The sequence below is a fragment of the Colletes latitarsis genome, chromosome 7, assembly GCF_051014445.1.
Source record: "Colletes latitarsis isolate SP2378_abdomen chromosome 7, iyColLati1, whole genome shotgun sequence".
Taxonomy (NCBI): domain Eukaryota; kingdom Metazoa; phylum Arthropoda; class Insecta; order Hymenoptera; family Colletidae; genus Colletes; species Colletes latitarsis.
The window spans coordinates 13839852-13864304 of NC_135140.1; the positions used below are offsets into that span (position 1 = coordinate 13839852).

Consider the following 24453-nt stretch of genomic DNA (forward strand, 5'->3'; position numbering starts at 1 on the left):
AGAATCAACGTGTTAGTTTTTCAAACCGCAACCGATATTGAAATAGTTGAAATATCTTCAAATCGAATTTGTATTTAGAAAACTTTTCATATTTATCAATTTCACGGAAATATTTATTTGAAATTTTGCCCCGAATTGAACAAAGTTCGGATATTTGAGAAAAACGATTCGTTTGGTTTAAATGTCTTCTACTTTCGAAGTAACATCGATGCATGTTTACGTCGAATATTAAATTCATCGTTTGGTCTATTGGACAACGATTTATTTAATAAATAAAATAAAATTATAAATATATAAATATTTAATAAAAAAAAAGAAAAAAAAACAGGTTAGTTTTTGCTCCTAGAAAATTTATATTCGCATTTTGTATGAAAACCGTTTTGAATTGGACATAAATTTTACTCGTTTGTTTCGTTTCTATAAGGGTGTCGTAAAATAATTTTTAAAATACACCTTATTACATCGCACAAGAAAAGAAAAGACTTGCTTAAAAAATAAATTCGAAAAAGGCATGAAGAAATGTTGTCTATTTTAGCGCCCTCTTATAATCGATTTTACCCTTCTACTAGAGCATTCTAGGATTTAATGTTCACTGTATATATCTGATTTGACAACATGGTTATCCAGAAACATCACTATAAAACTGCAATGACAAAGCTTTCGGCGTAAAAATAAACCAAAAATTCGTGCTTAACATGTTTATTAAACGTTATAAGGAGAAAAAAGGATAGTTTTAGTCGATGCTGACTTGATGTTAAAGTATAATTCCATAAATATACATGCACGTTTAAACTGCGTCACAAATAATGTTATCGATTAATTTTTTAAGAACCTCCGAGTCAGTAAGCAAACGATCGAATAGCGTTAACAAAAGTGTGGATAATATAGAATTATTAATGAGGTTCTCATTTCTTATTGTGATTTTTATCATAACAACGCATTTACTGTCGTCGGCTAGCGGAATCGAGATATTGGGAAACCCGTATAAAATACTAGGTGTCCACAAACGTGCGACCTTACAAGAAATTCGAAAGGCATATAAAAATCTTGTCAAAGAATGGTACGTATCGAACAAATCGTTACAATGTATTTTATACGAGGGTAGCGAATTATTTTGGCAAATCTTGGTCTCAATTTTGTCTGCAACACGATCAAATTATATTATTATTATTGATAATAACAGTATAATAACAAAACGTTACAAACTGTTTTCTCAGTAAACAATAAAGACATCGACATTGTTTTCTTTTTCTTTTCTCTTTTTAAACTAGACGATGCAGGCAGTCCGATCTTTTCGTTGGCAACAAAATTTTTTAAATTGCATAGTTACAGAGTCAAGGCAAAAAAATATAAAACATCTATAGTTTGTAATTGTATTTTGAAATAAAATTAATCTCCGTATTTATAGCTTACGTTGTTTCTTTAGGCATCCTGACAAAACCGATCATCCTGGCGCGGAAAATAAATTTGTAGAAATTACCAAAGCTTACGAGGTACAAACTTGTCAAAAAATGTTGAATGTAAATTACAATTTGTTCGTACAGTTACGGTTTATTTGCATAGATTTTAACCGACCCGGAGAGAAGACAAAAGTTTGATAATCATGGCATCACGGAAGAAAGTATTCCTAGGCAACGAAGGGATAGCAGTCGCTTTAATGTCCTTGATCCTCTGGAAGAATTGTTTGGTGGAAACTTCAAGTTTCATTACCAAACTCGAGATATTTCTCTCTTCTATAAGATGAGCATCACTTATAGGTTTGTATGGTTTGTGTAAAAAAAATCTATCTGGGCTGTTATAACTAGATATTTTAAATATATCCTTTTGTTTGCAGATCGTTTGAAAATGTAATAATACCAAAAACTTATCGTACGCCTTATTTAATATTATTTTATTCGGATTGGTGTTTTGCGTGTTTGCAAGTAGAACCAACGTGGCGACGCTTGGTCGACGAATTAGAGCCGTTGGGTCTCGGTTTAGCAACCGCACACGCTGAAAAAGAAACTGCTTTGGCAAGAAGACTGGGTATTCACTCTCTACCATGTCTTGTTGTTAGTATAGATGGTCGTACTAGTGTCTATAAGGAATCTCTTTTCAGTATTCAAAAAATTGTTGGTGCGTATCTGTATTCGATATACTAATTACAAAGGCGAGATTTTCGTCCCGTAATATAACGAATCTAGATGGTCCCTTATTTTTCAGACTTTTTGCGAAGCAAGTTTCCATATAAATTGATACCTAATATAAATAAAAATAATGTAGACAATTTTCTCTCAGGATGGATAGATAATCGAATTCGAGCTTTAATATTTGATAGGAAAGAATCTATACGATTACGATATTTATTTATTGCGTTTCATTATAGAGATCGTGTTGCATTTGGTTTTGTCCAGGTAACGAGTCTATTGCATGCTTGTTGTAATATTATTGGAATTATCTAGTTTTTCGATAACTTGCAATTTATTGTCCGTAGACTGAAAAACCGGAAACGGAATCTATCGTAACGAAGTATAAAATTTCCGTGGACTTGGATACGTTGTTGTTATTTAACGAAAATTCTGAAAAACCTATGGCATCCGTTAGTATGAAAGATATATCCAGCGATACGATGCACAATGTTATTTCAAATAATAAATTCCTTGCTTTACCAAGACTTTCGAACCAAGCAATGTTAGATTCCGTTTGTCCGCCCGAATGGTTAAAACCTCAAAAACGGTTATGCGCAGTGTTAATATCGCAACAAAACAATCCTCTCCATGACTTGGCTAGACATAAATTTAGACAAGCAGCTTTAGAGTCTTCTTACGGGTAACATTAGTTTAGAAATTCATTCGATATCTTTTCATAGCGATTTCAATATTGTACAAACATTTTGACAAAGTTTCGTTTATAGCACCGAACGAGTTAGGTACACGTATGTATTTAAAGACACGCAACCAGAATTTGTATCAGCATTGTCAACGGGAGAAGGCAGCCCCTTGGAACCTTTGTTACATATTGTTATTATTTGGAGAAGGGATGCAAATCATCTGAAATACGAATGGTTACCTACTGGTTGGATTGAGGCTGCCCAAGATGAAGGTCAGTGGAACGAAACGCGTCACAACTTGGAACAAACTATACAAAGATTATTGCGAGCTTCTGAAGCTTTGCCATATGCTGCGGTTGTAGGAGAGTTAGCGGACGAACATGCACAGGTACAATACCTTTATCCCGATCTTTCGACAATTAAGCTAAATAAAATATTAAATTTTTTCTGTTTGGCCAGGGTACTGTAGACAAACTTATTGGCAAGGCATTGTTAGCTGTAGATTATATATCGGATAGTCTTACTAAAGAGCAAATTTTACCCTTAGTATCGGTAATTGCTACTTTAATGTTAATTGGTGCTGCAGGATATGGAATGTCGTATCTAGTGTAAGTAAAATCATTTTAAGAGAAAAATATGTCGGACTGTTCTATATTTAAACCTACTTTCGTACACGCGAACATGACGTACCAGTGTTTCCTAAAATGATCGTTTCATTGTAGAAAATTAGAGGAAGCAAGTGTTCAAGCTGAACGTGCTCAATGTAAGGATAATGGTAAATCATTATCATCGCAGCCACAATTACGATTACACGAACTACGCGCAGAGAATTACAATGGCTTGGTTCGACTATTAAAACCAGGCTGTAGAACCATTATATTATTAGTTGATGCTCAAAGTAGACTAAAATTATTACCGGCTTTCCATAAAGCTGTGTGGCCTTATAGGTGAGTCATAATTTTTTTTTTTTTTTTTTATCTTATTATTTCAAATAAATAATTAATTTCGTTACAGGAAAAATAAGACCCTTATGTTTGGACTCATGTCTCTCGAGAGAGGACTAGATTGGTATAAGAAACTATTATCCCTCACCTTGTCGGAACAAAAAGAATTAAATATAAATGCCAAAAATTGTGTTGGCACTGTACTGTCTTTAAATGGACACCGCAAATATTTTTGTATGTATCATGCCAAACATCCAGAATGTAGTAAAGGCAAAGGTTCTAAGGTGCGTGTACCTAAATTATTTATTTGCATTATTTATCGCGCGTATATTATTATTTCTAACTATATTTTTGTACACAGCGAATGGAACGAATGACGAAGCAGCTAACTCGAAGAGCGGACGATGCAGAAGTTGGTGCATTTATTGGTTTTGACAGTTCAAACGAATCTGATCTTTCCGAAGACGAGGTATGATAAATTTCTATAATGTAACATTTATTTAAGGCATTTCAAATAATACGATAATTTATCCAATTAATTTTTTTATAAATAGAATTATTTTGTAAAATAATCTAATCACGAAAATTAAACGGAGCTATACAAATGACTCTTTTTACAGAGTGGGCACAATATTTTGTATCAGGATAATCTTTTAGACGGTTTACCAATGTGGTTGGATAGATTATTTGAAGGTTTAACACATCGTTATTATGTAAATTATTGGCCCGAGTTCACTGCCAAATAATTGAAAACTGGTACGCATTATGATAATGTGTATACTTTTTGCAATAGAGAAATGGATCCAACTAGTCAACATATATTATTTAGAAATCCTACAATTTAAAAGATACATCTTTACTTTTGTTGCAAAGTCAAGACATATTCATTGTATATGAGGCATTATTTATAAATTCACTCACGATTTTTTGCATACATAGATTATAGATGTTCCATGAATTTACAATTGAAGATTTCGTATAAATATCGTCATAGTTGATGAACTTGTTCTAGATTTAAACATTACATTATTTTCCTTCATTTTTATGCGTAATGATAATCTTCGGAATTTTTAATATTACCTTAAATAATTCTAGTCAATGCCATTAAAGACATAACAGTATTTATATTCAGGGCCGGCTTTTCGGAAAGAAACATTTTTAAAATTGATCAAGGAAACACGATTATCGTATTACCCGAGCGTACCTTTTCATCTAGGTTTCGTCCTTGGGCGAGTTGTCTAATAAAAAATAGACTGAATTTAGAAATAAAGATCCAAGAGAAAACTAGAATCCTCATAATCAAATGTACTTCGAGCCAAGATGGCGTATCATTTAACTTCACTCGACGATTCGTTTAATAAGGGGGCCGGAGCTTTCTGATTTGAAAACAAGGAAAGTCAATTTTTGTAAAGACTGTGCCTATGCATGATAGCAATCCGTGTATTAACATTATCACGTAACAAAATGTTATAATTCAATACGATATTACATTAAATTTGAAAACTCAGGTTTCATTTGCAATTTGTACCAGAATTTATAAGGGGACACTTAAATTGGAAGTTGTTTCGAAGCGCTAATATAAATTTAGCGCCGGCTCTGTTTATATTACATATTTACATATTAGACACTGTGTATTTATATAATGTCAAGTATACCCCCCCCCCCCCTTTATTTTAATTTCTTTTGATATAATCTATGGTATATTATTACTTTTATAGCATTGTGTAACAAGAATCTTAACTTTCCATCACATACGAAGTTTGATAAAAACTGTTTCCGACTGTACATCGTAAACTTTTTTTTTTTTATATAATTTAAAATATCTTTTAGAAATACTCCTTTATATACAGTAGAATATTTAAACAAAATTTTTAGCCAATTACCTAATTTCACTACTATTACTACTTCTAATCGACTGACTTTTCTCGGAACGTTTAAATCCCTAGACTTTCTATGCTACGAATATCAATGCAGGGTTTTTGAACAAATTTTTATCGCGTTATGTTTTATTGTTCTAACGCTTTTTTTTTTCTTTACGCTTGATTGCAATTTTGTCAGTCATGACATTTTTTTTAATACGAAATTTACAAAAAAAGATTAGCATAGTCAACGTAGCATTTTATTATCAAACTTTGTGTATATTATGTTAAAATTTAAGACTACATTTTTAACTCCCGTTAATAGATATTTATATTATCTTACACATTTTTTCAACATTGCATTTTTATTCATCTTGGAGATCGGCAACAAATGTATTTGTACATCTATCGATTCGTTAACGCATTCTAAACGAAAATTCATAATTAATAATAATAAAAATAATAATAATAAAACTAATAATAATAATATTGCTTTATACAGCTCGTATGCAGATTAAAAGTAATAAATACTTTATAGTTGATTGGAAGAGAATAATTAATATTCTCGTATAGAACAATACTTTAATATGTATTAAATAATCTAAAAACCAGTTCCATTTTCTGCTATATTTAAGTAATGTATATCTTTAGATTATATTTTGTACAATTACAATGATCTATTTCAATATCAAGTCATCGCGTAAATAATATCACTTTCATACTTCAGTTAAGAAGTTAAGAGGAAACAGACAGTCTATATAATATTTGTTAATAAGTAATATATTGTCTTTTTGTATTTTAATATAAATTGAATTATACTTAAATATATATTAAACTATAAATGAGTAATATATGTTTCATTTCTCAGATAATCTCTCTGTTTTCTTATAAAATTATCTCTCGAGCAGAAAACAAGCAATTTGAAAAAATCATTTATTGTTTCTTTTAAATTATTTCAACCCTTGTTTTTTAGATAACGAAATTCGAATAAATCACGATCTATAATTATTTTATACAAAATTTTGATTATACGTGACTTCATCTAAAGGTATCAAGGTTGAAGACAATCATATCAGAGAGATCTGTCTTGTGAGCCATTAAAAATGGACAGTTTTACAGAAAAGTTATATAGTATTTATCAGCTTGTTAACCTTGAATTTTTGTTCTTGTTATCCATTATCGTTTCATAGTTCGTTTAGGAAACGGTGATTCATTTTTAGTGCCTTTAAAAAGTACAAATGTTAAATTCTTAAGTATACTTCTCTATTCTTTATTTCATAGTTATATTTACTTCTACTTTAAATATGTGGTATCAAATAATAATTGCACGATCACGGGTTCCTTACTGATTCAATTTCTTGGAAATATACGTTTTGTTTTTTTTTTTACTCAATTTTCAAATGCGAATGAGCATAGTACTAATCCCTCCATATTTATGCTAAGTATCAGAGTCTATCTAGATAAAACGTTGTTTAAATAAAATATCAAGTGAAAGATTCTTCAACTTCATTCGTTGTTCGAAGATCCGAGAATCTGAGTTGTTTTCGTTCGACAAATAACACATAATTTTATTCGATGAAAATTTATCTCGTAAATAAAGATAACATTTTCATACGTGAAATTTAGCACTTTTCTACTTTTCTTTGTACCTTCGCGAAAGTTTTATCAATGTATCGGTGAGGGTTTTCCAGTCAGAATGAAGTCAAAAGGCATAATATTCAAACTGTTTCTAATTGTATATTATTGGTATTGTTTTTCACGAACTTTCGATTACATACAATTAAAAATAATTTGAATAAACATGGGTTTGAGCTTATTTCGTCGGAAAAACTTCAACTCATTGATAGTATTTTTGCGAATGTATATTAATCGATACATTGATCGTTTTTAGTTTGCGCTAATAATTGTTGTACTCTTCGTCATACTCGTCGTATAATGGCCAGGCAAATAGATCATTCTGTTACATAATTTGGAGCAGCATCAGACGATTTTTTATATATGTGTATAAAACTTCAAAGTACGTATTTTCGTTATTTGCTCCAACTTATATCGTATGGGAATTAATTTTTCATTTCATGGAACCATTGTAACGGGCGAGACCAACAAAAATTAATGACAACTCTAATATACGTATTTCAAAATAGTTTTTATCAATTTTTACTAGTAGAAAATATAATATTGAATAGTTGAAACGTTGTAAAATATAAAATGAGATAGAAACTACTATTTGCATACCATAAAATTTTGTTTGCAAAGGAAATATACTTTCAGTATACGCTTAACCACGTATATTTAATTAATCGTCTGTAAAAAAGAAAAACGGTATGCTTATGCGATGACTTGATCCGTATAAAATAAAGTAAATTTATGTTTAATGTATGTATATCCTAATCATGTTTAGCAAAATTACCATTTGAATGTTTAAATGCATGGAAAAGAGTGATATCTAAAAAATTGTTTACACTTATGTACATTCTATGAAAATATTTATAACATGGTGAAATAAAGATATGTGAACAAATCGATAACAAGTATTCAATATATACAGTGTTCAAAATATACATTTTCCTCTTTTAGTTATGTGAAATGTACAAATATGTAAAGTCTCTTATCATTTTGTTTCCGTACTTTATGACTCTCGATAGAATGCTATGAATCTTCCGCTACTCTCTTAAACTCCCTGGGTTTCATTTTTATCTCTTTACCCGCGTTCATAGTTTACGTTTAGATATTTGGTTCTGCAACGAACTTTGTGTGTTTTCTATACGTTTCTGTTTAAAAGCGTAACGTTGATTCTTAAATTAATCTTAAAAATGCTCAACAAATAAATAAATAAATGTATTTCCCCCTTAAAACAGAAAAAATTTTACGTTCAAATTTTTTCCGAAAAAATGTGTTGCTTTCTGTAATCTCTATGGGAGGGACCTTCCCTATTTCTTCAGTTCCTTCCTGAAACATAACTACAATATTCGGCTAGATACACATAAATACGTGACTGGATCTACGTTCATTTTTTTTTTTCTTTTTACAGAATACATTTATCCGATACCGTTTAATTATATTACACAGATAAAATTTATTCAGGTTAAATATATCTTTTTATGTACCGATATAAAATGATTACTGAAATAACGTAAAAAAATACTCGCGGTTGAATTTTATTTTACCGAATGTTTTATTTGTGTCAATTCGGGGAACACCTCGTACATCACAACTTCAAAAATATCCTGCAACGAGAAAATTAAATGCAAAAAATAGCAGAATATTAATTCAAGAGATTCAAGTACGATAACTTACATAAAATAATTGTTTGTTTAAGTTGGTGTTCTGTAAAGAATCGAATACTTTAATTGCACCACGTTGAGCACTTTGCGCGCCTACTAAATTCGTTAAAACTTCAGGTACATTATTTAGGAATTGTCTTCGAGCCTCGCCTCGAGTCTTTAATTTTTCTTCGTCTGTACGAAGGGTCGTCTCGAAAACCAAATGGCCATTTGGCCACCAAGACTTGGTGAACAACTGTATATAATAGTGAAGCATAGGCTCTGAGAACACCCATGCAATAGTATCTCTAATTTGCCTAAGAACGAGCATTTATAATTGCACTATCAATGTTAAAAGAATTAATATTGTAACATATTCGTTAGGAGAAAATGTTATACCTATTAATAGTTCGACCGTAAGTAATTTGAACGAAAGTAATCAATGAACGTCGGAGCCATCGAAATACACCTCGTAAATCAAAAATTTCACCCAAAAGCGTATACAGTGGTTCTGCTATCGCATCTTTGTTAACGCTCAAGTATCCGTCTGTAACTGATCGAGCACTATCGGTGTCGTCCAACAACAACGAATAATCTTCTTCATCTTCCTTATCGCGTAGTTCGCTGCTATTGGTAGACCTAAAAGGTTAACGGTTGTAATTGAAATTCGTACGATTAAACACGATTACAATAATTAAAATACCTACATACGTTTTGAACAACGTCGACAAAGAGAATCGAGATTTCTTAGGGGATGGAGGTGCATATTTCAAATGCTCCGAACTTGGACTAAGAAATGTATATAAAGCCTCACTTTGATTAAGTTTTTCATCCTCTAAAACAAACTGGAAAATTTAATTATAATATTTGAGCCATCTAAGACAATCGTTTGTTAACTGAATTTTAATCGGTACTTTCTTTGAACGTAGGGGACAATACTCGAGACGATCTCAAAAAGTTTAACTTTACTCAGATTTCTACATCATAAACTTTTTGCAATTGTCGCATTTTTGTTACTTTTTAAGGTCGTTTTGTATACTCTTTTTTCCTACTTCCAAAATAAAAATGAACGAAACACATGAGTAAAATAATACTTGAAAAATTTACATTTAAATATTTTTGTATTTGTATTTTGTCCTTGTCCGAAGTATTTTTATCGGACTTTCCGAAAAACTTCAACGGTTGCGACGGTAAATCTAAATTTTTTATGTTAGGACAAAGTTGACGAAGTTTTCTGTGCAAGTCCTGAAAATCCTGTAACTTTCTCAATACCACCCAACCACTACATATACTATCGCTGTTACCTTCGTCCTGTTTCATATGGACAACCAAAACGAACTGCGGAGATTCTCCGTTATCCGGTACCTATTTAACAATTGCAATTAAAAAGATAGATCGAGGACGAAAATCTTTTTACCTACTATAATTTAAACTCTATTTACTTCGGCGCTTTGTACTTCTGCTCTCCAATGACCTAAATGCTCTGCCCACATTTCTGTGTGGGTCAAATGCGCTTCCAGTTGTCTTTTTTCGCTTTGCAACCATTCAACTTCTTTAGCTAAGAAATTTAAAACTTTGCTCTCCGGCTTTAAAGAGGATTTCAACGCTTGCAAAGCCTGCATTTTGTTGTTCAATTTTTCTTGCAACTGGTCTAATTTACAGCGCGCATAATTTGAATGTTCTCCAACAAGTAAAGACACATTTTCCGATAACGTTCCATTTGCCATATGACGATCTTCTATCAGGTCTAAAGATAAATTCGCGATCAGAGATTTGAATACATCGTTACGATAGAAATAACAGGGCCCTTTTATACGATTTATAACGCCAAAATATTTACACTAACCGTCCGTTCTTTCGTTAAGTAATGCCTGCTGCATATTTTTGTACTGTTCGCTAACGACGAACGACGGATAATATTTCTCTTCTAACGTTTTAACGACGCTATCTTGCACTTCGTAAAATACATTTGGCCCTATATCGCCCAGCAAAAAGCTTTCCATTTTTTTCCGAATGGCTCTATCGACTTTTATTTCGGCGGTAGGGGATGTAATGTAAGTATAAAAAATTTCAGCGCCCAACTGGTGCCAATTGAATTTATCCGTATTGCGTAATTCTTGCACGGCTGCCCAATATCCGATTAAATCTTGACTGGCGACTTGTTCAAGGAACTGTGAAAGGTACCTTCGACCTATCACGTTATCCAAAATATACTGTAACGGCAATATCTTTTCTTCGGCAATTACTGCCGAGTCAGGCACATCGCTAGCCTACAAAAGTATTTTTTATTAAACGTGCAAATTGTCGACGCGTAAAAATGTCGATAAAACTGTTTTTGCAACCTGAACAGGATATCCATTCCATCCTAACGTTTGCATATGACATTCGCATGTATTTTTAGCATACGTCAGTTGGCTGATATACCTCTTCAATTTCCGAGCTTGAATAATATCAGATTTTCCAAACACGTTATTGTCTGGATCTAAACCCTGTGCTCTCTTAACGTTTTGTATCGTCGTCGCTTGCATAATCTCCGTAACGATATTGTACCTAATATGCTTAAGTACTTCTATATCTTTAGAACTTTTAATCATGCGTATGAAGTCTTCAAACGATTCTGCATATTCGTAAGTTTTTCTATGCATAGCCTCTGTAAGTTGTTGCTGATCGATATACGACAAAATCTTCTGATTGATATAGTCCGGATCTGTTATTAAATCTATTGCTGGTTTTAATACTAAAAATATACACGGAATTAAATAGACCAGACAACACGGTACGTAGCTCCACAGAATAAGTAGCTCTATAAATTTAACTTACTTTTACATGCAATAATTTCTCTCAGTAAATATTTCATTGGTGCAAGAGAATAACAACGTGGTAATAAAAACAAAATATACAATTCACTGACTTTTCTTAAGTAATCTAACTCGGACGTAGGTGACATTAAATGTGCTGATAAAATAAATACAGGATCTTCGCCTTCCGACCTATTCATATTATAATTTTTATTTTTCAAATTATTTATCAAAACGTACCCAGAAAATAATGTTTCTCCCGAGATGAAAATCACATCGATACAAAAAATATTAATTTTATACTTCTTATGGGTTTTCTGTACATCTTTTTTTAATATATGCGATTTAAAACAGTGCTGGGTACGGTTTAGGATACTATTGGTACATAGTACAGTAGTGCCCATATAAGTGACCGCACTTTTGCCCACATAAATGACCGCGACCGGTCCCGAGCGCGGTCACTTATGCGGGCACTACCGCAATTAAAAAAATTTAGCCAAACTTACGAAGCAGCTTGAGCGATCCTAATCTTTTCAAAATGAAAAGTAATTTTATTTACTATACTACAAACGACTAATTTTGTATGATCTACTTTTGATAAACGAACATGGAGACTCTGAATTGCTCCCCACAAGTCTTGTTTCATGTTATTCAGTATTTGTTCGGAGTTAAATGCCAATTCATCGAGCCAAAGGCCAATGAAATCTTGAAAAATTAGATCCAATAGATTTTGCAGAGCTCCATCCACCATACGAGTAAAAACCATTGGATATTTTGTTTGTTTTTTAGTATTTGAAGTTTTAACTACGTATCCTTTCTAAAACAATAATAGTATACCAAATAGCATAGATTAACGTTTTTTTAGATCTAATATCTTTATCTTATCTACACGTACGAACAGAAAAATCTGTGCGACAAAGGTGTTTTATACACTGTACTGTACGTAATGAATTTAGCATTCTTTACATTGATTTAAAATTTTCTATTAACAAAAACATTTTGAAAGTATTGTAATTGTTATTAACGCTATTTCTACCATTTTTATTCGTAGATATTTCGACCAGGTGTTCTAAATGAATCTTGGAAAATAATGTAAAGTAGAAATTTTAAATGACATTGATTCACACCTTTGATAGGAACAGTGTTAATAACTATCAATATTATGTACCATTAACAAATGATAAAAAGCATCCATCTCTGCAGTTGTTTTTAGAGTGCCGCCGCCAGTTTGATGTTTCGTAGACAGGGCAATGTTTATGAACATGACAATTAAACATCCCAGAAAGAAGCAAGATATGGTTAACACACCAAAAACGTAGCACCATAATAAATTATTCCAATAGAAAAAAGCGATAATAATTGGAATGCACAGAATACCGGTAGATACCATATTGTGTCTTAATTCTGATCACATGACAACGAATATAACGTTTTCAATTTTATATTAATGACACAGTTTTACTTAAATTGCGAGGAACGCCAATAACGTCACCATCACGGACGACTAGAAAAATACTGATTGGTTACACAGCGCGCAATCGTACCTGGTACACTCGGGTACACTCGGGTATACTCGGAATTTCCCCTTCCACCTTTGTATCTAATGCCCGATCGCGTGTACCTACACGTGAGCTCTAACTTTTCATTTATATATTACACGTACAATGTTTATAACATGCAACGAAAAAATATGAATTTTGCCAGTAATAATTTCAATAACCGTATACAAGAACAAAATCCAATACAAAAGTGGTCTCGAGCGGGTGAGTTTAAACTAACAAGCTAAGGCCAAACTGAGTACACATCAGAGACTGTATAAAGACTTTTAATATGAACAACATTCGTTTGTTTACGTATGTGAAAGATGAAACGGAATTATCTTTGGAACGACCTGATACATGAATTAATAAATTGTTTGTAACGCAAAATTAACAGTACCATTATATTCCAGACGATTTAACAAATGTAACAAATCGGTGGCTTCTATATTGAAACTTTTAAATCAAATTAACGAATCGGGATAAATAACAACACACGTTACTTATATTTACAAATATCGAGGGACAAACATTAAAAAAATAGATTTTCCAGTTTCATACTTTTGTTGTTGGATCAGAAATTATTAAGTACGAAATAATAAAGCAGTAACGCGTAATCCGACATTTTTCCGTGAAACACCAAAAACGTATAAAACGTAGAATTAAGTGAATATTAGCGTACGTATTATAGTTATGTAAATTTCTTTAAAATATTCTCTAACATATTGTTCACTGTTATTATGTTTACATGTTACAATAAACCTTTTCTATGCCGCTAAACAAGATCCGTTTATAACCAAGTTAATTTAATTACAATGCGTGTATTTCGAATCACACATATGGCACAGCTGGACCTATTATCAGTACTTCTTATTGGCGAATAATTACATCTGTAAGTGACTATGCCTACACGTGTAAATTACCAATTATACGTTTAATACGTTTACGGTTGTTACCATGTGTCTACATATAGAATAAATAATAGGAAATTAACGATACGAAGCAATTTCGAGCACTTATTGTTCCGCAGCCTCCGCTCGATACTGCATCAGTGAAAAGTACAATGATCTATATAATTCTTGGTTTCAAATTATAAACGATGCGCAGTTAAAATAGTTTGTAACAAGCAAACCAATCGTTATCGTATGAACATCGATCGTTTCAACTTTTCGAACAACCGAATATCGAATCACGTTTCATTTTCATTATTAAAAAAAAACGTTGAAGCTGCCCAGAAATCGGATCGAGTACAAATAGATTTTGAGAACGCAAAGCGGTTATTAAATTCGTCGTGTATCAGAATTTTACTTATTTCCAAATCATGTTTGCCTCAAAGTTTACCGATTCTCGTTTTCTTTTTTTCTTTTTGTTTCGAATTTAATAACCTCTGTGTTACAAGAACTTTTAAAAAAATTCGTACAATTCATCGTCTTGAATCGTTACATCGAATGGTCTTAAAGTTCTTACTTTTATATCTAACGTTATATTATATTGCAATTGACATCCGTTTGTTTATACAATTCGTAATTAGGTAGTGCATTGTCCTTTTGAAACGAGTTAGAATCAAGACAGTTTGCACGGATACCATTCTAATTTCTTAGAATCGTTCCTGCTTTCAAAGAGATTTTTGTCCTTCGAGAAACAGTCCTGCGTAATGACTTCATTCGAGGCCAAGTTGATATACTTTATTCTTCGAAATTGTCTTTTTCCTCCTAGCTCTGATTAGAACAACGTTTACGACTTACGATTAAAATATTTTAGTATCGAAAGGACGTTACACTCTAGCTTGATACAAATATTGCTATAAATTACCTTTATTATTTTTATATGGGTTGTGTGTGTGTGTGTATTTTATCGAGTTGCCCTAATTCGTTTAACTTATGGCGGATATCGAATTAATTTAAAAAGATAAAATGTAATCTGCCGAAAACTAAGCGAATTGCAGCCTTCAAGAATGTTTAGAACAGCGTAGGCACTTTTAGGAAAACGGGTGAAATTTTTTTGACGCAAGAACAACGAAGAACAACAAATGCCTGTCCGCCATTTTTTCTCTTCGTTGTTCTTGCTTCGGAAGAAGAAACACTCGCTTATCCGCGAGCTTTAAAAACTTCATCAGCGATGGGAAACCTTACTATTAAGAAGAGTTGCAATATATTTTGATTTTACAAATTTCATTTATAAATTTAAGTCCGTCCTCTTATGGATTCACCGTTCGATTTATGCTGAAGCTTTCAGTTTACATTAGTTTCACGAATCAAACTAGAAACGTTACTATTCGATACCGTGGGATTTTGTACAATCGTCGCTATAATCAATTTATCATTTTTCCCAAAGAAATAAATACCTTAACTAATAAAAATAAGAAGCCTGACCGCTTGCATGTATACAGGGTGTTCGATCGTCCCTGGGAAAAATTTTAATGGGAGATTTTTAAAAAGTTATTAACGTTTAAAGTTCCGTCTGTAGAACAGCTGTGTACGCGTGATAGTGGTTCTCATTCACAAAACTGTAAGACTGTCGATACGTCAGTAAGTAGAGATTCTCAAGTTGAGTGAGAACCACTGTTTCGTGCATGCAGCTGTTCGCAGATCGCCGTTCTACAGGCAGAACTTTAAACGTTAACAACTTTTTAACGAAGCCGCGATCAACAAATTGGCATTCTTGATTTTCGTGTTATTTTGGCTCCTAGAATCTCCTATTAAAATTTTTCTAAGGGTTGGTCGAGTATCCTGCATATTCTGAATAACTTTATAAAACGAAACGAAGAGAATGTATGATTTCGAGTCTTCGAAGATTTCGCTAACAATAACAAGTGTTGTTTACAAAGTTATCATTTTTACTTCCTTCAAATTAATGTTTCATATTTTCTATGACTATCGTGATTTTATCGACAATTCGTTTCGAATGTTATACAGGGTGTTTCTGGGTTTTCCTGCGGTAGTATGCTCGCAAATATTTCCTTCAAGGGATACTTTTAGAACTTATGTAATAACGAATGCTATCGAAATAATTCAAGGTTTATACTAGCAGTACACGTACGAGGCATGATTAGTTTACTAGTTTACTCTACGGAAGTATTCAGTGAACTAACAGTTACATAATACGAACGAACGAAACTTCTAATTTGTAATAACTCTAAAAGTAAATTCATCATATTTTTACGGTCCTAAATTCATACCTAAAGTTTGCCAGCTTAACCTCGAAATACCCTGTACATTGGAAATCAGAATAATCCGATTCATGACATTTATTAAAATAAATTATAAATATACGAAACGGAGGAACATAAAGTTGTAAATTATTTTTGTTGTTTCTATCGGAAAACAATGTATAAGCTGTTCCAGTTACCAAAGACCTTCGCCTTGTAGAGTAGAAATACACGAGAAACATAATATAAATTCCAGAACCCTATTGTACAACACAATAAATATCGATGAGTAAAACATATGCATGTAATAAATTCTCCAACATAGTATTTTCGTACAATGTTATCATAATACATAAATGGCATTGATGACAAAATAATCGCGGCAATACTAATGGTTAAAAAGATATACATATACAAGATATTCAACCACCCCTGGGAAAAATTTTAATGGGGGATTCTGGAGGCCAAAATAAGACGAAAATCAAGAATATCAATTTGTTGATGGAGATGTTTAAAGTTCCGTCCGTACTGAATTCTTTTCTCGAAAATACGCAGGATTTCGGGGGTATGTCTATTCACAAAAAATGATCGTAATTGACCCCCGCAACCGAAAATAATTTTTCCAAAACGATTTAAAATTTTTTTTCCCCCGTCGAGAAATTTCACACCTTTTCGAATTTTTTTCTCGAAAGTGAGTAGGAAATCGGGGGTATGTCTATTCACCAAAAATTATTGTAATTGACCCCTGCATGCGAAAATAATTTTTCCAGAACGATTAGAAATCTTTTTTTTTCGTCGATAAATTTAGGTGCCAAATTAGATTTTCGGTAAGGAATTTTTTTCTCGAAAGTGCGTAGGATTTCGAGGGTATGTGTAATGACCAAAAATGATTGTAATTGACCCCCGCAACCGAAAATAATTTTTTTAGAATGATTTGAAAAAATTTTTTTTCGCCGAAAAATTTCAGCACCTACTCGATTTTTTTTCTCGAAAACGGATAGGATTTCGGAGGTATGTGTAATGACCAAAAATGATTGTAATTGACCCCCGCAACCGAAAATAATTTTTCCAGAACGATTTGAATATTTTGAATTTAATTGTTAATAACTTTTTAACGAAGCCTCCATCAACAAATTGGTATTCTTGATTTTCGTCTTATTTTGGCCTCTAGAATCCCCTGTTGAAATTTTTCTCAGGGGTGGCCGAACACCCTGTATATTGCTATTATAAATACGATATATCGATGTGTAAATATATTAAAAATTCTGTGCAGTTCTGTAAAACGAAGATCTTTGATCGGCAAGACTAGTACGGGCAATTTGTCAAATTATTCAACAACAAAATCTTCCACCAACTTGCTCCCTTACTTTTTCTAAAAAATTCTTGTCAAATTCTTATGAATTAAAGTTGCTTACAATCTACGTTTAATTAATAAATAATTGCTTTTCGTTGACCATTTAAGATTGCCTAATGTGCCTATAAATAATGGTAACTGATTGGTTTATTAGCAACGTTTATATATAATTTATTATATACTCGTCTTTCTGATTTTTCCGTATCGTTAATGTTAAAATATTTCATTTTGTATATTAAAGAGGGTACACATACATACCCCTGTATTTGTATGTGTGTGTATTTTAGTTACGTTGAGAAAACATATTCTTATTTTTTCTTAGCAACGCGGTAGGCCATTCGATACCAATCGTTACTCTCTGACAAACAACTGAATTTATAAAGAAATCTCAAACTTAAATAAAACTAATTGGATCTGTATTAATCTCAAACTTATACAATAGCAACTCACGTCGATACAATAGTGCATCCGATTGCCTTTGATAAGACAAAGACTATAGGTATAGTTTCACACAAAACTCAAATTCTACGAACAATCTTGGAATATTTTATCGAATCATATGTACATATGTTCGGTTGTCGATGGAAGTTTGGTAAAAGTCGATTGAATTTAATTTAATGTAGTCTAATTATGCATGCTGTATATTCTACACCATAAAAAACTATCGAAATCGTTAAAATCTTTTGAATGCTTCGTACTGAATGAGAAACTTTTGAATAAAATGTAAGACTATTTCCTAGACTTTGCTTTGCTCAGAAATTTATTGTGCGCCACACACGATATATTTTTTTTCAAAGCATCCTGCGTAATGAAAACATAAAAAGTTATTGAGAGCTATTCGACATTCTAAATGATTTTTTTTTTCGGGATTAGCGTTTCAAACATAATTTAATAATATATGGAATTGTATCTAATACTAACATCATACAAATACATTGTGTACCAAATGCTTACAAAATTAACTAACCATTTACGGTTTTTTCTCAACCTTCTAATTAATTCCTACTTGTCTTTTCTATGACAACGATGTAGTAAAAATGGATCTTGTTTTTTACGATGGGACATATTCATTTATCGATATTGGTCTCTCCTTAAAATCATGCTTCGCGAAATTTCATCGTACACATTCATTTATTCATAACGGTAACTCGTATCGAAACAATTAAACGAAATAAGCGCTCGAAACAACCAATCCTATTTCGTCGGTACTTCCATACGGAAGGATAACTAAAAAGAACTATGGTTTGGAAAAGATTTTTTTAATATTTGCTCCTACTTGGGTAATAATTTCGCACCGTGCTTCAACATTATTTGCATGGTCTCGTTACCCTACTTAAACTATCAGATTAATTCTGCATTGATAAAAGGCCTAAAAAAAAAGGCATTTTACCAAAGAATATCCTCCTAAGCAAAACACCAAACCAAATTACCTATTAAAGCAATACTTGTACACGTTTTAAACATTTTTATGGATCTTTCTCGATATAAACTGTTTCTAAACCCAGTGAACTTGGTAAAGCTCAAAAACAGGGAGAGGGGTACTAAGAAAAAGTTGTGAAAAAAAATCCAAGAATCCCATCTCTGAAAATTCTAAATAGAAATAGAAATGTTAAAGTTTTGATGATTGTTCAACATTTGTCAACGCTATATACGACATTGTTAAAGAGACTCGGAAATAGTCTAAATAACAGGTTGCTCTGTTTAAAAAGAGGGTTGGCGATTTTAAAATTTCAGACAAATTGATAACAAAAGAAAAGATACTCTTCGTCGTATTATTTATTCTTCTTAAACCGTAATTTCATCGCGAAAATGAAGAGAAACATTTTAAGTACGACTGTTAAACTATTTATCTTATTAAACATATTTCTATGTATTTGCATAATTAGCTGTTGGCCAGAGTAATTGTTAAAAACAATAAAAATTTGGTGTCTGATTATGATATGCGTCAACGGACCGATATCTGTCGGTTGCATAACATTAAAAAACATAAAGAAACATGTTCTTCACCTCATACTCCCATCAAAATACTGATAGCATCAGCAATTGAATAAAACTATTGTATCTTAATCCCATAAACCTATTTTGTACAACTTTGTTCATTACTTTATAAAAATTAAAAGTTTAGAAATGAAATTTACATTGACGCCCCATACCACCGATAAACAAATAATTTCTAATATCGGATATACGGAATGTGTTTGCTACTAAACTGAAAATTAAGTGCTTCCTTAAATTTATTTTTACAATGTGTCGATTCATTTGCTGTATTTTCCAAAAATGCTTCACACGTACGTACACTTAAATAAATTACGTTTTAATTTTTCAAATTTGCTACGTTTCATGTTTTCCAATACAAAATTTGTGACCCGAATGTAAATGTCTATGAGTTGATTTTTCAAACATACGAAAAAAATGTAAGTTTCCTAGACGCTATAAAAGTTGGTTTATTAGAAAATACAGCAACGTCTATACACGTTATTTGCCAATGTCAAATCAAATTTTAAACAATTTTTGTCGTAACTGGAACGTGAAAGTATATTGTGCAATCAACAACCTAAATTTCTGTCTACTCTATTGCTAATTTCAAAACGTACTTGTGTATACGATCTAATTTCATAATTGAATTCAAATATAACTTTCCTGGTTTGTAATATCGTCTATGTAATACGTAGAAATAGATTCTTATCCAGATTTATAAAAACAGAACGAATTCAACGAAATCTATAACAAAGTACTTCAACGCCTGAACAAATTACATGGAACGAAAAATCGGAAAATTCCTTTTCTAGATATCTTATCGTACAAACGACGTTCTTTTCGACTGCAAATATAAGAAATTACTAATATTTAAATATCTCAAATTGTGTATATAGTAAACAAACAATAAATTGAAGGTAGACTTTGTTATAGAGAATATTTTTTTCAGATACATCTATAGTTGATCACGAAAGTATTTGAACGATTTTGAACGAAACGCGTAACGCTTAAAATAACGAAATTGCATTATTTTTTCAAAATATTTTTATTACAGCAGCAACATTACACGTGGCAGGATTATACATATATATTAAGTTTGAAGAACGTCGGACAAATGAAATAATGTTTACAAAGTATTTCTTTAAAGTATTACTCACTTATTTCGTCTGCAAAAATACGATAAAATATTTAACATAAATGTTACGTTCGCCTACCGACTGATACTGTGAGTATTACCAAGAAAGTGAAACTGTTACGAACATTGTGACCAAAGAGAACGGTAACAAATGCAAGTGGTAGAGAATTAATAATTAAATTGGTGTAACGAAGGAATTGTTTTGAATAAACCTCGTTATAATTGGTCAGGAAAAACTGACGGAAAGCAAAGGGAATATAATTGCCAGAAAATGAAAATGTATTAAATAACTTTTAGTTAAAAATGTTTGTAATAATCGCTAATAGGTTTGGGAAACGAGTTCATTTTGAATTATGTCGCAGAATTATTGTAGAGGAATCAACAACCCGAAACTAGTGTCCGCATTGTAAAAGAATAACTCTCGTAAAAGATACTTTATATTCTGGAAATTTTGTCGCGTAGGTTCATATCACATTCGAATCGAACGGTCATGAGAGGAAAATGAGAAACGAAAAAAAAAAGAGTTTATTATTAATTCCAAGCCAGCACTAAAAGCAACAATTATTGAAAGTTATCGCATAATGTGACACGTACACCCACTGTGGTCTATGAAAATATTGTTCGTTCGCGAGAAGAAGGCTGAGTATTTGCATCCCTGCTCTGTTTTACAGTCTACTATTTACCCTACCATCGTACACATTGCTGCTATTGGCCGGGGGGTGCGATAGCGGGGGGTTGCTAGTCGACTGTAAATTAGAGACAGGGACGGTTAGTTTTATTCTTGGGAACGGACAGTATTTAATATGTTATTATTTAGTTTAAATACTCGTACGGTCATGGTACAGTCGACGTTTCTAAAAACTGCTTCGTAAATATTATTTGTACCGTTGAATATTTTTCAAATTTAACATATATAATCCTGACGCTTGCATGTTATTGCCGTAATGAAAGTATTTTGAAAATCATAATGTAACTTGATCTTCGTAAGCATTAAATAAACGGCTCGAAAGTGAAATACTTTCGTTGTCCACTATTTGTATAAAAGAAGACGAGCAAAAAGAGTCAAGCAGTTGAGAAATTCAGGGAATTCACGTAAAAGAGAAAGCACACGTGATAACGAAACGGCGTACATTCTCGCCCCTCGGTCCCGATAAGAGCATTATTTTCTCGACTTGGCACTGAAGGGAGCTACTTAGCAAGAAAGGACGTCCTCGGCCCGGCCATTGTCAGGTCGCATCAGAATAGGCCGAGCTTCGTCCTCAGGAACTCCTTGATGGGGACATAATATTGGTTCCTTAAGGCCACCATTTCTGGCGTCTTACGCAGGCTGTTAAAAAGCATCGTGTCTGTTTCGAACACCAGGACGAGCACAATGAACAAAACTGTGATCGCGAGCACAAACGCTGGAACAAAAAGCCTCACTATTTGCAAACTCTTGTGTCTCAATTTGCCGTCCACTCGGCGATTGGGTTGCTGTTGCTGATGAAGGCAGAGTTTCGAATTTTGAAGTTTCTGCATCTGCGGTACCGGCGTCACCGACCGACTGTGCGGTTTACCTGTTGCATCCAATAGTTGACTTTCGGACGAGGAATGATCGAAGGAATCCCTGAAGTAATAGTCATTTGTATCGCCCTCGTGTTGGCCGACTGAAACAAAATTATTCTAATCAATTAGCTGGCGAACTACACGTGCGTAAGTTTCGAACTTTTAGTCGAGATGCGAGCTCTGTATTGGTGAATAATGTTTGAAATTAGTTATTAGGATCGTATGTTAATAAATTTTCCTTATATCATACTATTCATTGTTAAACGAGAGTTCGAATTGATGACCTTGAAATATCGAAAAATATTACATTAAGACAAATTGTTCAAGTTAGATGGGACACTCTGCCGCATGCAGATAATAAATTTATGTAGCAACTGTTTGTTGTTGGTAGAATGTTTACCCACCTCTATGCGTAATATATGTGTAATTAAATCCACGTGTGCACCGATTAACTCTTTCGAAATGTTTAAAAACGATATGTTATTTTAAATAGGCGCAGGCGCAGGCTCATGCTGATCATAGTTTTATGCAAAGGAAGAAATCGAACGGAAATGTAATGAAACACAGTATACTCAACAAATAATCGTTAATATAATCGTGCAGATAACATTTACTCTGTAACGAAGGATTAAAAAAGACAGCGATCCGGTATAGCGTTAGGAAGGAAAGAGTAGTTTGGTGTATGTCACGGTCCTTCAAGGAGAATCCATCATCCAATTTACCTGTACCTTCTTGACGTTTCGTGGCTTCGACTCCGTTTCTAATGGCTTCGAGGTCGGTTCTTGCCGATGTAACGCAACCGTTAGCTGTTTTCGTCGTGATAGACAAGCCGCGCCATAAAATCTCGTTCTCTCGACGATCGGGCATGCTTACCTGCTCCTTGGACCCGCGCAAAACCGTCTGATCGGCGCTAGAATCGAAACAACCGTCTACCACCGTTGTGATGATCGTTCCTGAATCGGCAGTGGGGAATACATATGTCTCGTTTGCGATCCCTTTACCGGCTTTCAACGCTTCCGTTGATATTTTTGAACTCTTTATTATCAGGGCGGTCGATCTGACCACTTTCTGTTTCTTTTCGAGCGTGTTTATATACTGTCTGACGACGTTATCGATGTCACGGCCAGCTAATTCCTCCGAGCTTATTACTATTTTTTGACTGTACAATAGCTGCGGTCGGTTCAGCGTGCTCATTGGAAATTTCAGTCTAACTTTCGCACGATTTGTGGTGGTGTTGGAGGTGGTGGTAATGGTGGACGCGGTGGCGGTGGCGGTGTTGTGGGTAGCATTCACATGCGTATCTTTTTCGTCTACGGCTAAATGAACAGAAAGAAAAGTAAAAGACAAATCAACGACCTAAGAAGCCAAACAAGCGCCAGTCAAAATAAGTTAATATTCAATATTCCTACTTCTGGAATAAATTACAGTCCGCAACAACTATGGAAGATTTTCTACTTTATAAAATTTCTATCAGTTTTGTACAACGGCTCTAAATTTTACTTTTCATTTATTAGTAATTCTTTTCATATTGGTATTTGATATTCTAGAAATATTAATAATGTTTACTCTGCCGTGTGTATCTTTGGGCATACTGAATTTAATAAAAACGGATCGAATTTTTATAGAGTTATTGCTTGAGTGCTTAACACGTTTTTACAGAATTTTGTAAACCAAACCGTACATACAAGAAAGCGAAAAACTGTTTGGTATTCAATTGCTACAAATTATTCATGCAATACTAACAATTTCAAACATTATCAAAAACGAACGTGTACATGCAATTAAATCAAATCTGTGTCTATCTAGTAGTCGTTAAATTGTCATTTTATACAGTATGTCCTCCTTAAATAGAAAAGTTAGAATAGATAATGGGTTCGTTATATTGTATTTAGAGAAATCTTCGATTCAAAGATAGTTGAGACAAGACACATCGAGAATGCAATATTTATTATGTAACGACCAAATATGTGTGCAGAATACTTTAAATTTATTATTAAACACATTATAGCTTTTCCCAGACCTAATCCTCCATAATTTGAGAATGTCGAACGACACAAACTTATGAGCGGATCTGACACGATAG

At 32.8% G+C, this 24453-nt stretch overlaps 3 protein-coding genes across 8 annotated transcripts in view; 1 reads left to right on the forward strand and 2 right to left on the reverse strand.

Annotated features, from left to right (window-relative positions):
* Positions 1 to 607: 607 nt before the first annotated feature.
* On the forward strand, positions 608 to 12964 carry L(3)80fg (dnaJ homolog subfamily C member 16 l(3)80Fg). Of its 3 annotated transcripts, XM_076769283.1 has the most exons (13): positions 608 to 759; positions 830 to 1060; positions 1427 to 1493; positions 1564 to 1757; positions 1835 to 2115; positions 2203 to 2393; positions 2474 to 2808; positions 2894 to 3197; positions 3269 to 3417; positions 3532 to 3756; positions 3824 to 4037; positions 4115 to 4222; positions 4374 to 7233. In XM_076769283.1, the coding sequence occupies exons 1-13, from the start codon at positions 752 to 754 to the stop codon at positions 4497 to 4499; spliced, it is 2433 nt and encodes an 810-aa protein (XP_076625398.1). In that variant the 5' UTR covers positions 608 to 751; the 3' UTR covers positions 4500 to 7233. The 3 variants fall into 3 exon arrangements, with proteins under 3 accessions (XP_076625398.1, XP_076625399.1, XP_076625397.1); XM_076769284.1 differs by lacking the exon at positions 4374 to 7233 and adding an exon at positions 12877 to 12964 and having other exon boundaries at positions 608 to 1060; XM_076769282.1 differs by having other exon boundaries at positions 608 to 1060.
* On the reverse strand, positions 7382 to 13063 carry LOC143343907 (sorting nexin-25). Its single transcript, XM_076769281.1, has 11 exons — positions 12842 to 13063; positions 12180 to 12490; positions 11696 to 11865; positions 11218 to 11612; positions 10722 to 11145; positions 10318 to 10622; positions 9983 to 10240; positions 9587 to 9720; positions 9275 to 9514; positions 8910 to 9192; positions 7382 to 8839 (listed from the first exon to the last, which is right to left on the reverse strand). The coding sequence occupies exons 1-11, from the start codon at positions 13061 to 13063 to the stop codon at positions 8771 to 8773; spliced, it is 2811 nt and encodes a 936-aa protein (XP_076625396.1). The 3' UTR covers positions 7382 to 8770.
* Positions 13064 to 14016: 953 nt separating this feature from the next.
* The window catches only part of Frmd5 (FERM domain containing), a 29758-nt gene continuing 19321 nt past the window's right edge, over positions 14017 to 24453 (reverse strand). For 2 of the 4 annotated variants that reach the window (XM_076769287.1, XM_076769285.1), the window contains 2 exons: positions 23093 to 23686; positions 14017 to 22471 (listed from right to left, as the gene is read on the reverse strand). In XM_076769287.1, coding sequence (XP_076625402.1) covers positions 22062 to 22471; positions 23093 to 23686 — 1004 coding nt within the window. In that variant the 3' untranslated portion in view covers positions 14017 to 22061. The remainder of the gene's footprint in view (positions 22472 to 23092; positions 23687 to 24453) is intronic. The other 2 variants (XM_076769286.1, XM_076769289.1) reach the window with 2 other exon arrangements.

What these genes read in the sequence shown, in the direction of transcription:
- LOC143343907 (XM_076769281.1), bottom strand. Translation starts at nt 13,063, where the DNA reads ATGGTATCTACCGGTATTCTGTGCATTCCAATTATTATCGCTTTTTTC. An exon ending in CTTTTTATCATTTGTTAATG is followed by an intron (nt 12,491 to 12,841) that starts GTACATAATATT and finishes TTATTGTTTTAG; the next exon opens with AAAGGATACGTAGTTAAAAC. An exon ending in GGAATGGATATCCTGTTCAG is followed by an intron (nt 11,146 to 11,217) that starts GTTGCAAAAACA and finishes ATACTTTTGTAG; the next exon opens with GCTAGCGATGTGCCTGACTC.